Here is a 12,769-nt window from a genome sequence, read left to right on the forward strand (position 1 = left end):
ATGGATGGATGGATGGATGGATGGATGGATGGATGGATGGATGGATGATGGATGGATGATGGATGGATGGATGGACAGATACCTGGATGGATGGATAGATGGGTGGATGGTTGGATGGATAGATGGATGAATGGATAGATGGATGGATGAATGGATGCATGCATGCATGGATGAATGGAAGCATGCATGCATGGACAGAAGGATGATGTATTTTCTTTCAAATCAGATGTGATATTGAGTTGCAGCTCTACCACGTACTGGCTGTGTGACTCTAATCATATCATTTTGCCTCTCTAAGCTTCTGTCTTAGGTTCTCTGATCAATCAAATGACTTTTAATGCAAATAATACCAACCACTCTAGGATATTAGGAAAATCATATGAACTGCTTTGTAAACTGTACCATGCTAAGCAGATGCTCACTACTATTAATGCAAAGAAATAGCAAAACAGGGGTCCTTCTGAGAATTACTCAGACTCCCCAAAACCGTGAGAGTTTGGGGTTTATACCGAGTCCTGTTTCATCTGTAAATTGACACAATAAAATCATAAAGGCTCTGGCTTTGTACTGCCCCTCTGCCTCTCTCAGGATTAGAAGAACCAGGATCAGAGGTCAACTACAGACTGGCCAGATCTGAGCAGGGGAGTGAGCAAGGCTGAGGTCAGAGCTGGCATTTCTGTCCAATGCCCTGGCCAACTGGATCATGGTAACCTCAATTATGAAGAGGTCACAGTGAGAAAAAGGAAAAGTCCAATGCAGCTCGTTCCACAACTGGAAAAAAAAAAAAAAATCCCACTGACCATGGGTTGCAACCAGCAGGTACTTATTAACATAACAGGATCGGGCCCCTGCTTACATCTAGGTCAGGTGCTTCCGAGGAGGTCCCTCTGCAGACCCCTCAGTCACTTTCTTTGGCAAAAATCCACCTGCTGAGGGCTGACCTTCCAAGACCCCTGAAGGAGGGACTACACTACTTCTCTTGCAGAGAACTCGCCCCCCGTCAGACTCCAAGGATAGGGTCAAACACCACCAGATCTCTGCTGTCCGATGCCCCACAGCACACACAAGACACAGCCAAGCAACGGTGGCCCCAAACCACGCAGCCACTGCAGTGCCAGGCATGGAAGCAAGTGGGCCCCAAGCAGCTCAGGAGGGAAGAGCACAGCGGACAAGGCTCAGTGGGGTGTCCAGGGCAGAGGTGGGTGCCAGAGGAAAGCCCCCCCATCTCCCTGGGAGCCTGTTGTTCAGGGAACAGGCAGGCCTTGGCCCATGGCCAGAGAAAATGTCCTCATGGTTAGAAATTCCAAGAACCCTGCCACATGGTTTGCCTGCTGAGGAAGGGTCCGAAGCCCCTAGCTGGAGGGTCTGCAGGATAAGAGCTAACAGGCAGCCCCCAGAGCCTCCTTCCCTGGGGCCCAGCCACAGTGAGGGCCAGCCCCACATTTCTCTTCATGGCCCCTTGCATCCCCTGGGGTAAGAGCAAGCAGATGCCCAGCCCGACCCAAATCCTGAACCAGAGGCCCTGGGGGTGAGGCCCTGGTGTCTGCGATTTCCATCAGCTACCCTCGTGATCCTGATGCCTACGCCAGTCTGAGGACCAGCACTGGGGAGCCCAAATTCAGCATCTGCCTGCCTCCTGCCCTCTGAGAGACGTCCATGGTTCCCTCCGGGTCCCCAGCAAGAAGGCAAGGGGCTGGCAAAGCCGCCGCGGGGGATAAGGAGGGACCGCCAGAGGCTGAAAACAAGGGCCAATCCGGGCCTTGAGCACCTCCTGCTTACAGTATCCCGAACCAAGCTGAGGGGCACGAGTCCGGCCCTCATCTTGGGAGGCTCCCCAGGGCCATGTTGGCTTCATAACCACAGCCCTTTCTCCCCTAAGGCAGTAAACGCTACCCCTTCCCAGGACAGCAGAGGAACAGGACTATTCTTGAGCTTTCCCCTGGGCCATTACTCCAGCCTGGGACACCTTTCCCAGCCCCTCTGGCTTCTGCGCCAGAGACGCCCCCCTCTGACTCGCCCTATTAGATCCCACCCGTGCCAGGCATGTGGCCGTAGATACTTGGGCTCGTGTTTACAGAAAGGCATTTTGGGCTTCATTTTTGACAAACTGCTTCATATTTGATATCTCCTCCTAGACCATAATGGTTGGCCAATTGGGTTGGGTCTTCCTGTTCTGGTGCACCCCCTGCCCACACCCTCAGAAATTGCTGGGCACACAGTAGGTATCATAGACACTTAACTTTATCCTAGCAAGACATCAAGGCCGTTTTCCGTGGCCCAGCCTATGGAGCCCCAGCCACAAGACTGGGTTCAAGAGAGACGTGCTCAACTCCCAGGCTTCTCGGGAACTTGAGAAGCCCTGCCTGTGCTGAGGAAAGTCTAGCTGACGACTCTAAGTGTGGGTGCTGCTCTGGCCAGCATCCCCCCTCCAGAGGGGATCCCCAAACTCAGAAAAGGACAGGAGGCACTAGGCAAGACTCGGAGGTGCCCATAACCCCAGCCTTGTCCTGGGGCCCCTGCCTTCTCCCTGCACCACCTTTGGGTGTCTGCCTGTCCGTGTCTTTTCAAAAGGAGGCTGATGGGACCCAGTCACCTCTGGTGGGGCAGGGCCTGCCTGTAAGAAGCTGTTCCCATTAAACCCCAAATCGCTAGAATCTGCTTTCTGGTGGCTTCTCTAGATCAAATGGGAGGAGCAGGCTGTCTCAGGAGGAAGCAGACAATCCATCCTCCTCTCAGCTTCCATGGCTCCCTCCATGAAACCAGCAGAATGAACCCTGTTCCAGGCAGAAACCAATGCATGAATGTCATTTTAAAAGACCTTGGAAAGAGGCCTTCTGGGCAATTGTGTCCAAACCATACCAGCACCGCCCCCCTCCCACTCACTTCCCCGGGGCAGAGGACTGTATGGTTCTAGGACTAGTCTCAGAATGCATCCTGGAGGGCAGGGAGACCTAACTGACTTGATCTAAGTGCCAACTCTAATCAGTTGGCTGGGCTGCCTGAAGCCTATGCTGAGGATGACTCTGCAGCCGGTCCCTTGCCGGGTCCACCATGGGAATGGGTGGGGGAGCCCCTGGGCCAGGTATTAACCACGCCCATTCCAGGCTCACAGCTCTCCATGGTCAACCAGCAACGCTGGTGGATCATTTCCTATTTTCGGGATACCTGGGCCACCTCCTCTCTCACTGTACATTCCTGGGGGTCATTAATTGGATATGAATCTGAGGCCTGGCCCTCACCACCCTCCTTACCCAATCCCCCAGGGGGTTGCAGTGCCCTGGCTGGGGTGACAGATGCCCGCCCCCTTACCTTGGGCTGGAAGGACACTCGGTGCTTGGCAGGCTCTGCCTCTGGCTTGATCTCCTCCCCCGAGTCCTCACTGTAGCTCTCGAACTCACTGGAGCTCCAGCCTAGGTCCTCCGCCTCCCTGGGCCCTCCGTCCTGGTGCACATCCTCGTAGAGCAGGTTCCTCTCCACCCCTGAATGCCAAGGGACAGGGCAGTGAGTGGAGGTCCCCGTGCCAAGCCCACCAGACCCAATTTCTGATCCAGGCAGGTAGGTGGGGGATGGGAGGTGGTCGCGGTTGGGCCCTGGGGCTCCACCTCCGCTTCCTCGTCCATAAAACAGAGGGGATGACCACACAACATCCACCTGGTAAGTGAGGAGGACACGAGAAAATGTGGAAAGGCACAAGAAATGTGTCAGGCACACAAAAGGCTCCTTAATCCCCTCCCACTACTCCTCAGTATCACTCTTCTGGGATCTGAGTGCTCATCCTGGGCCTTGGGGAATGTTTTAGTGGGAAACAAGACCCAGAACCACGTCCTGACTCCGGCCCTCAGCTCCAGCCCCAGCATCCTCAGGGGCAAAATAGAAATTGTCAGGAGCATTAAATGAGTGGGGGACCCCTCACCCCAAATCTGAGTTTCCTATGCCGGTTCAGGATGGTCCAGTAGGGGGCGTGCCTGGCCCAGCGTCCAGGAGTGTTCCCTTGTCTTCCAAGGCCCCACGGGGGAAGTGAGGGACAAAGAGCTGAGAGTCCACTGGCCAGAAGGGACAGGACCCCCAAGGCCGGAGCACGCCCGTGGCCCCCGCCACATCTGGAGTGAGAGGCTGCTTCTCGGCAGAGGTGGAAAAGCCACTGCCCAGGTAGGCCCAGCTCCACCCCAGAGACCTTGGGCTTCTCCCATCTCTCTGGGCTGCACTTCTTGGCCTGTCACCTGAAGAACTGAACTGCAGGCCCCATAAAAGTGAGGCCAGACCCCCAAAAGTGCACGAAGATGAACATGCTTTTGTCAAAGCACAAGAAATATGGTACAAAGGGTTAAAAAAAAATCTGCTCAGAACAGGGAGCTTTGGTTACTGGAGGGAGACCTCTGTGCAAGATGGTGATAATAATAAGCCAAAAGGTCAAGTAAATAAAATATGAACCGGAAGCTCTAGCAAAGAGCCTAGCACATGGCAGGCGCTCAGCAAAGAGCAGCTGGTCCTTGCTCATGGGGGCTCTGGGCGGGCCTGGGTGTCACCCCACTGACCCGGGGCCCCCACCTCCACCCCACACGAAAGCCAGGGAGTGGGGGCTCTGGGAGATTGTCACCCAAAGAACAAACAGACACACTGAGGCTTAGCTGGGGACTCGGGTCTCAGGATGAGGAGGGAGCATAAGGTTATTTTTAAGCAAAAGATAATAGTGATTAATGTCTCCAGGGACTGGAGCAGCTGGTGACCAGGCTGTGACCTTTACAAGGCTGGGCTGATTGTCTTATTACCACAGCGGAGGCCCCATGACCCATGAGCAAAGGGGCAGAGCCCAGTTCTTGGGGGTCCCTCTGAGCAGCCTCTCGAATGCCTACCTCGACACACCTCCAGGAGCCCCGGCCTCCCACCCACCTACACCTCCAGTGTGTGAGGTCTCCTGCTGGATTCTTTTTTTTTTTTTTTTAGATTTATTTATTTATTTATTTAACAGAGATAGAGAAAGAGCACAAGCAGGCAGAGCGGCAGACAGAGGCAGAGGGGGAAGCAGGCTCTCCGCCGAGCAGGGAGCCCAATGCGGAGCTCGATCCCAGGACTCTGGGATCACGACCTGAGCCAAAGGCAGAAGGCAGCCGCTTAACCGACTGAGCCACCCAGGCGCCCCATCCGGCTGGATTCTTAAGATCAGTCAGCAGGGGACAAGTAGTCACCTCCTCATTAGAAAGACAAGAGAACAGGGGCCTGGAGAAGACACGTGGCTTGCCCAGGGTCAGACAGAGCAGGGAGAAAGGGCGGCAGACTCCTAGGCCAGGCTCCCTCCATTCACCACACTGCCTTCCACTGAGGCCTGCCAACCCCACCATCTCCCAGGCTCATTTAGAAATACTCTCTCCAGGGGCACCTGGGTAGCTCCGTTGGTTAAGCAACTGACTCTTGGCTTTGGCTCAGGTCATGATCTCAGAGTCCTGAGATCAAGCCCCAAGTCGGGCTCTGCACTCAGGGCAGAGTCTGCTTGTCCCTCTCCCTCCCCCTCTGCCCACCCTGCCTTGCTTATACAAGCGCACTCTCTCTAAAATAAATGAATGAAGGGGAGGGGAGGGGAGGGGAGGGGAGGGGAGGGAAGGGAAGAAATACTCTCTCCAGTGGAGAAAGTATCACCAGATTCCTGGGCCTGGGCCAAATCCTCAGCCTTCAGGGGCCGCAGGCTTCACCAAGCTCTGTGCCCTAAGCAATGGCAGACCTGGGACCTGGAGCCAGGGCTGTATGTGTGACCTGCTCCTTGGCTCTTAACCTCCCCAAGAGCCCACTGAGCCCCCATCTGTCCATGAAGGTCGGTGCTGGGTCCTGGCAGGTCTAACCCCAACAGCACCTGTGTTTCCTGTGCAGTGTACCCACTGAGGGCCGGCCACAGCCTCATGGGACTCAACCCTCCCACAGCCCCGAGGGTCCTTGGTTTGAAGGCTCAGAGCTGACTGCCTGGCCACCTCCTTTTCACCACATTAGGGACAACTGCAGGATGGCATCTCGGTGTTCAGTGAAGACTGGGGCCAAGTGATGAGATGCTTGATTTGATTCAGGTGGGAAAAGAGCCCAACGGGGGCGAAACAATGGGCTCCAAGCCACTCAGATCTCTGAGATCTGGGACCTTCCAACAAGACCCCACTGCCTCCCAGCGGTGTGCCCTTTCCCCTCCTCTGTCTGGATTCAAGTGAGCAACAAGCAGGGGTGTTCCAAGCATCTCAGAGGCTTGCTGAAGGGATGGGCATATCGTCAGCCCACCTGTCCCTCTTCCTGGAATAGAGTCAGGAGTGTGGCTCTGAGGGCCCTGGGACCTTGTCATGTTGTCTGCATGTCTCTCCCATTGGCCTATGCACAGTCCAAGGATGGTGATGGCCACCCCGTCAGACTAGAAGCTCCTCAAAAACAGGCCGCGTGGTCTGCAGCTGGTGGCTTAACCTCTCTGATGCCACCGTCACCTGGAGCCATAAGCCCTGCCCTGCAGACCTCAAGGGGTTGACTGAACAGTGGGAGCAAATATGCGTCATCTGTCATAGGATGCCACGCAAAGCCTCCTCGGGTAGGGGAGAGAGCAGCGGACTTGGAGTCAGAATGACCAAGTTCAAATCCCAGCTCTGCCTCTAGTTTCCTTGTCCGTACAGTGGGGCCAGGATACCCCAGAGCGAAGTTTCTAAGTGGATTCTACTTACCCCACCCCACCCTGCTTCTCCCTACAGCCACAGTCTTCCTGCCTCCCGGGCCAGAGCCGGGCGCAGGCTTTCCCCAATCCTCTCTGCGCCAGCGGTCGCGTTTAACAAGCTGTCCTTTTCCCCAGCAGCCCCGGGAAGCCCGGGCTGCCTCCCGGTTCTCCCCAGGCAGGAAATGGAGGCTTAGGGAGGTGAAATGACTGGCCCGGGCCACCCCCCACCCCCGGCAGCCTGGCGGACCCCGCCCAGCCCCGGCCCGGCCTGGCCACGCCCCCAGCCGGCTCCAGCCGCTCCCGGGACGCCGGCGGTGGTTGGTGAAAGCCGGAGGGAGGGGCATGGCCGGGTGGGGCGGGGCAGCGAAATAGAAGGAGCAGACCCTCCCCGGGTCCCGCCCCCCCGCCCCCGCGGGACCCCCTGAAGGCCGCAGGGAAGCGCGGAGGAGGCGTACCGGCTTGATGGGCATCCAGGTTCTCGCACGGCACGTCGTCGTAAATCACATCTTCTTCCAGGGCGGGGAAAGTGAACCGGTCGACTGGGAGCGAGGGGAAAGGACAGGAGCGCTCAGGCGGCTGTGGCGCCCGGGCGGAGGCGGCTGCCGGGCTGACAGCAGGACTGCACCAGCTGGCCGCTCCCTCCCCCCGCGGCCAGCAGCCCGCGCGGCCCGGCCCCTCGGGAGCCCCTGCCGGCGGCTCTCCCAGGACTCGGTTCCACTGCCTCTCCCCGCCCCCCAGCCCTGCGAGGCATCCTCCCAGTGAGGACGGCAGACCCCCCACCTGCCGCCCTGCCTCCCACAGGCCTGCGCATCTGGCTGACGCCGCAGCTACTCCGGGCACCTGCGGGGAGCAGGAAGCAGACCCAGCACCTGTGCCCTGGGGTCCGGGAGCATCTTCAGCGGTCCAAACCCTCAGGACTACCCAAAAGGAGCTACCTCCCACCCAGAGGTGGAAGGGGCAAAGCAGCCCTACTGATTACAGGGAAGGGGGGTGGATTTGGAGAGTGGGGTTAAGGAGAGGGCCCCCAAAACGCAGCCAGCAGGGTCGTGACTGGTAAAAATTCAGCAAATGAACACATCCCTCTGCCAACATTTTGCTGGGCGGGCAGTAAGCAGGGCAGGGTGCCCACTCTGGCCCCCCCCTCCCCACGTTAGCAGCTACCAGGATGTGCAAGTTAAAGAGGTCTCCCCTCAAAACCGTGTCCCCAAGCTCTGTCCTCTTTAGGGGTGTGCCCCCCAACACAGAGCTAGGGTTTGGAAAACCAGTCCCCACCCTGATAGGAGTCTGTCTTCACCCCATGTCTGAGAAGAGGTGGGACCAGATGGGCTCTGAAATCCCCACTGTGGTCCCAGGGCCCCAGAGCCCTGGCAAGCCCCACCCTCCACCCCATCTTCCACCCCCATAGGGATCCTGCCTCCCACATGGCTCTGAGACCTGCTCCCCTCTCTCCAGGTCCCTAGTTCTGGCCGTCAGCCTTACTCTCCTGGACAGCCTCCTCCCTGGGCTGCAGCCCATCCCTTGTCTTATAGCTTTACCCCCACCCCACAGCGTCTCTGGCTCTCACAGTTCCCTGTTGCCTTCAGGAAAGCATGGCTGGGAGGCCCAGAAGGAGCTGGGGACACGGCAGCCTCGCCTGGCCCCACTGACCCCTTGGGTGCTATCCTCCATCACACCACAGCTGCTGCTTCCCAGGGTGCCGGATGTCCCCTCTCCCCCCGGGGGCTGGGGCTCAGGCTCCTGCCCAGGGGCCCCTGCATGGATGCTCTTTTCCTGACCCCTGCTCCCTCCTCTCTGCCTTCAGGACTCATGGGTTCCCCTCACTCCCACCCCACCCCCACCCCCGGCACCTGGCCTTCTGCAAGGTAACTGCCTATGTGGCTGGTTCTGCTCCTAGAAGGACCTCACCTTGGGCACTAGGGCACTCCACTGCCAGCCCATCTGCCCTGCTGTAGGAGCTTCTGAGTATTTGAGGAACAGACGGTCAAATACATGATCAACTCCTGGACCATGGCTCTCATCAGGCAACAAACAGGGGCAACTCCCAAGCATGGGCAGTGAGGATGACCCCATGGCACATGCAAGCCCACAGCAGCCCTCTGGGCCTGAAGGAGGGGCTCTGAGGTTATCCCAGTGCCACCCTCCTGGGGTGGGGCTGGGGGGCACTTACTCCGGCGGGAGCTCTTCCGTTTCCAGCTGGAGTGCCGGACCCCGGAGAGAGCAGCATCCACCGCATCCCCGTTGCTCACCACTGGTGGCACCCTGTGGGCCAAAAAACAGTGTCAGTGAGCCAGCAGGGAAAGGGATGGTGCAGCTGAGCAGGGAGGGACAGGACAGCAGGCTCCGCGAAGCCTCTGGCAGCCCCGCACTAGGGGGCAGGGCACATGAGGCACAAGGGTGGGCGGAGGGCCAGGAGCCACTTGCCCCCAAAGCCCTCAGTCAGGAGAGCTGGGGAGGCCATGGCTGGGCTGGCCTTGAACAAGCCCCTTCCCCTCTCAGTTTCTCCGTCTTTAGAAAGCACCAGAAGACCACAGTGATGAGGATCAGGGGCCTTCCCCTCAAGGGCGCCCATCCTTCTTCCAGGTCAGACTCAGTGGGCTCTCCATCTCCCATTCTCCCACTTGCAAAATGGGGGCAAGGGCTGGAGGACCCCTGCCCCCTGTGAGAAACAAGGTCATGCAAGGCTTCACTAGGCCTGACACGGGAGGCAGAGCTTCATGCCCCCGACACGTGAGGATGGGCTGGACCTACAGGCCGGCTTCCCAGGGGCAGAGACTCAAAGGGAAAACTAGCGAGGCGGCTCACACCAGCTCCACCAAGCGGTCAAGTGAATTATCTGCAGCGGCATCACACAGACATCCCGCACTCTGGCAGGATGGGCCGCTCTCCTCCGCATCACTGTAACCGCACACCCACAACCCCAGTCTGAACATGGGAAGAGGGCCAGACAACCCCAGACAGTCTACAAAACCCTGCTGTTACTCCTCAACACTCCCAAGATCATGCAAAGCCAGGGAAGACTGCAAAACTGTCACCGAACGGGCTAAACAAAAGATCCCAGAACAGAAAAGGGTGTAAGAAGAAAAGCTGGTGGAATCCGGAGAAAGCCTGGAGTTCAGGGGATGGTAGTGTGCCCAGCCTGCTTTCTCAGTTTTGAGAAACGTTCCGTGGTCACGTAAGATGTGAACCACGGGGAAAACTGGCTGTTGGGTATACGGAACTCCTGACAACTTTTCTGTCCATCTAAAATTATTCCAGAATGAATGTTGATTTTTTTTTTTTTAAGCCCAGCCTCAAAAAAATCAAAGGCCACACCTGCCAATCCAGAGGGGAGACACTTGTAATGGTCCAAGACAGCAGCCACTGCTGCCAAGAATTCTCTGGAACATCCCAGCACCCGAGCCCCAGGAGGAGGGGCAGAGGCATCCCCAGGATGGTGCAGGAAGCAGGGAAGGAGGAGGAGGTAGGGAGCACCTCCCCTGAGCAGCCGAGACAACGTGGATCCTGCATCCTCCCCGCCCGCAGGCGCTGGGCCAGAGGAACCTGCCCGAGATCACACCGCCAGAGTGGCAGAGCCAGGCCGAGGAGCCAGCCTGCCTGGCCCCCGCATGGCCTCCTCCGACAGCAGTGCAGGTGGTAGAGCACGGAGAGTGTCTGTGCCGGCCCCTGAGCCGCGTGTGGCTACTGTGCACTTGGAATGTGACGTGTGGAAGTTCATTACTGGAACTCATGTGACTAAGGAACTTCATTTAATTTTCAAGAGCCACCTGTGGCTAGTGGCCACGCACATGAGTGCCGGTCTAGGGGCCCTACACCACTGGAGGAGCAAATCTCTGCCCACTAGAGACAGGGCGGGGCTAGAGCGGGAGGGCGTGGGGGGCTGAAGGGAGCCGCCTGAGCTCACATCCCTAACAACAGCTTCCCTGGGCCCCCACCACCGCAAGCCCTGGACATCTTGAAGGTGCTGAATCCAGCCGCTGAGACAGAACCAAGCCGTTCCAGCCCAAGTCGACATGAGCTCGGCAATTGGGTTGGAAAGAGTCCCAACCACAGGCTTTCTTTGCTCTGATAGGTCACCCATGACGATCGGGGGCCATTACAAAGCACCTGTTGCTTGCTGCCTGTTTTGCTTTGTATTTTCAGATTTCGAGTCACAGGAACGCATACGAAGCAGGTACTATTATCCTCATCCCACTGATGGAGGAACAAAGACTCAGTTCTACTTAGCCAGGGTCACTCACTCAGTGCAGCAGAAGGAGCTGGGACCTATGGCCCAGCCTGTCTGCCTACAAAGTTTGTCTTCTTCCAGCCAGACCACTTGGAAGGAGGGAAGTGGCATTTAAATATTCAACTACATCACATATTTGCTGTGTCATAAGGCCACTGAACCTCGCTTGGCTATTCAGACATCCTTCTTTTTAAAGGGAAGGAGAGAAATAGCACTGGGAATAAACACGTTCAAGTCTCTGTCCAAGAGAAATCCTAACAGCCAGCCCCAAGGCTGCGGTGCGGTTCAACCAGAGAACACCCGAGAAGGCCCTGGGTAAACTCTGAAGGTGACATCAAGAGGCAGTGAGTATTTTTGGGGGAGGTTAGGCAGCTTTAGAAGGATCTGGAAATAATTTATGATGTACTAAAAGCCGGGAGTGGCTGAAATATGAGCCTCCAGGCTAAGCATCACCAAAACACAGTGAAGTTATTTGTTAATTTTATTTACGTAATTTAATTTTAAATAGCCACATGTGGCTTATGACCACCGTAAGAGGACAGTGTAGATCTAAGCCACCTACACAATTAGAGAAGCTAGTCTGGGTCCTGGGCTGGGGAGTGGGAATCTTACAGCCGAGAGAAATCACCTTCATGCCTGCCCCCACCGCCTCCATGGCTGAGGCAAACAGAGACTGCGAGCGCCAAGGGCGGGAAAGGGCCAGTGCCAATGGGTGGACAGGTCTTCCCAGGCTCGGCTGGAGACCACCACCCACCCATGCCCTTCCCTTGGCTGGTACCTACTCTGGACCCTGTGCCATGCTGAATGCTTGAGGAAGGCCTCGTGAGCACAAGTGCATGTATTATCATGACCATTTTATAGATGAAAAAACAGAGGTCCAGAATAGGAAAGTGCCAGCAGGTCGCAGAGCTGCAATTTGCCTGCAAAGCCCTGCTCTGGACACCAGCTCCGCTGCCCCCCCGCCCCCAGACTGCAGCAGGTGTCCTCCCGGCAGACAGACGAGAGGCTGGGGGGGCCTCCTCCTTGCCCCTTCCCACCGCCCAGCGAGGCCACCGTCCCACTCCACAGCCACCCAGAGGGCAGCCTCTCCCAGCTGCTGCCTGGCCACAATTCTCTCCGAGAGCAAACACTCCTTCGGGGGCCTCCCCAAAGCTTCCCGATAACCAAAGGGCCATAAAAAGCAGTAAGAGGCCATTTATCTCATGCTTATCTGAGCTTCCTGCACTTTCAGAGCCTCTCAGCCCATACCTGAGAAAAAGGCCCACCACTAAGATGACACCAGTCTCATAAGGTGAGCCCACGCCCTTGGAATGCAGAGGCAAGGAGCCAAGTCCGCAGAGAAGCGCAGAGAACAGGGAGTTCGCTGAAAGCTAGTGGGCGGGAGACAGAAGCAAGTACGCCCCCTGGCCCCCCAACACCGGTGTCCACTGTCCACCAGACTGAGGTCAAGCACTCTAGAAGGCCACCATGCAGCTCCAAGCGCCTTCTGTGCCCACCTCCTCGCTCTCCAGGGAAAAGCCAGGGACGAGAGGGGAGTGAGCGCCCTGTGACAGCAGGGACCGCTCCGTCCTGGCCGCCCTGTTCCGTTAGCCCCAGCAACCGGGCCCACACTCAGTGATGACCGATGCCCACCCCGGCCTGTGTGAGATGAAAGCTCCACTCCAGAGAATGGCAGTGTCCCCAGCCCTGCAGCTGCTGGTCCAGCCCCCAGTTTCTCAGTGAATCTCTCTGGATGGCAAATTCCACAGGGTCCCTTTCCCAGGGGCTATACGGTGGGGAAGACCTCCCAAACTCTAACGGCCTGAGGATTCGTGGCAGGCTGGGCTCGTGCCCCTCTGCACGTGCACCCGTAAACCCTCATGCACACACGG

General features: G+C 57.4%; 1 protein-coding gene across 5 annotated transcripts in view; it reads right to left on the reverse strand.

Annotated features, from left to right (window-relative positions):
* ARHGEF10L (Rho guanine nucleotide exchange factor 10 like) overlaps positions 1 to 12,769 on the reverse strand; it is a 105,262-nt gene that overhangs the window by 77,509 nt on the left and 14,984 nt on the right. For all 5 annotated transcript variants that reach the window (XM_035019654.1, XM_035019657.1, XM_035019656.1 and 2 more), the window contains exons 4-6: positions 8,841 to 8,932; positions 7,129 to 7,212; positions 3,310 to 3,479 (exon numbers count right to left, since the gene is read on the reverse strand). In XM_035019654.1, the coding sequence (XP_034875545.1) occupies positions 3,310 to 3,479; positions 7,129 to 7,212; positions 8,841 to 8,932 (346 nt within the window). The remainder of the gene's footprint in view (positions 1 to 3,309; positions 3,480 to 7,128; positions 7,213 to 8,840; positions 8,933 to 12,769) is intronic.

This window comes from Mirounga leonina, unplaced genomic scaffold, assembly GCF_011800145.1.
Source record: "Mirounga leonina isolate KUSES-001 unplaced genomic scaffold, KU_Mleo_1.0 Mir_173, whole genome shotgun sequence".
Lineage (NCBI taxonomy): Eukaryota > Metazoa > Chordata > Mammalia > Carnivora > Phocidae > Mirounga > Mirounga leonina.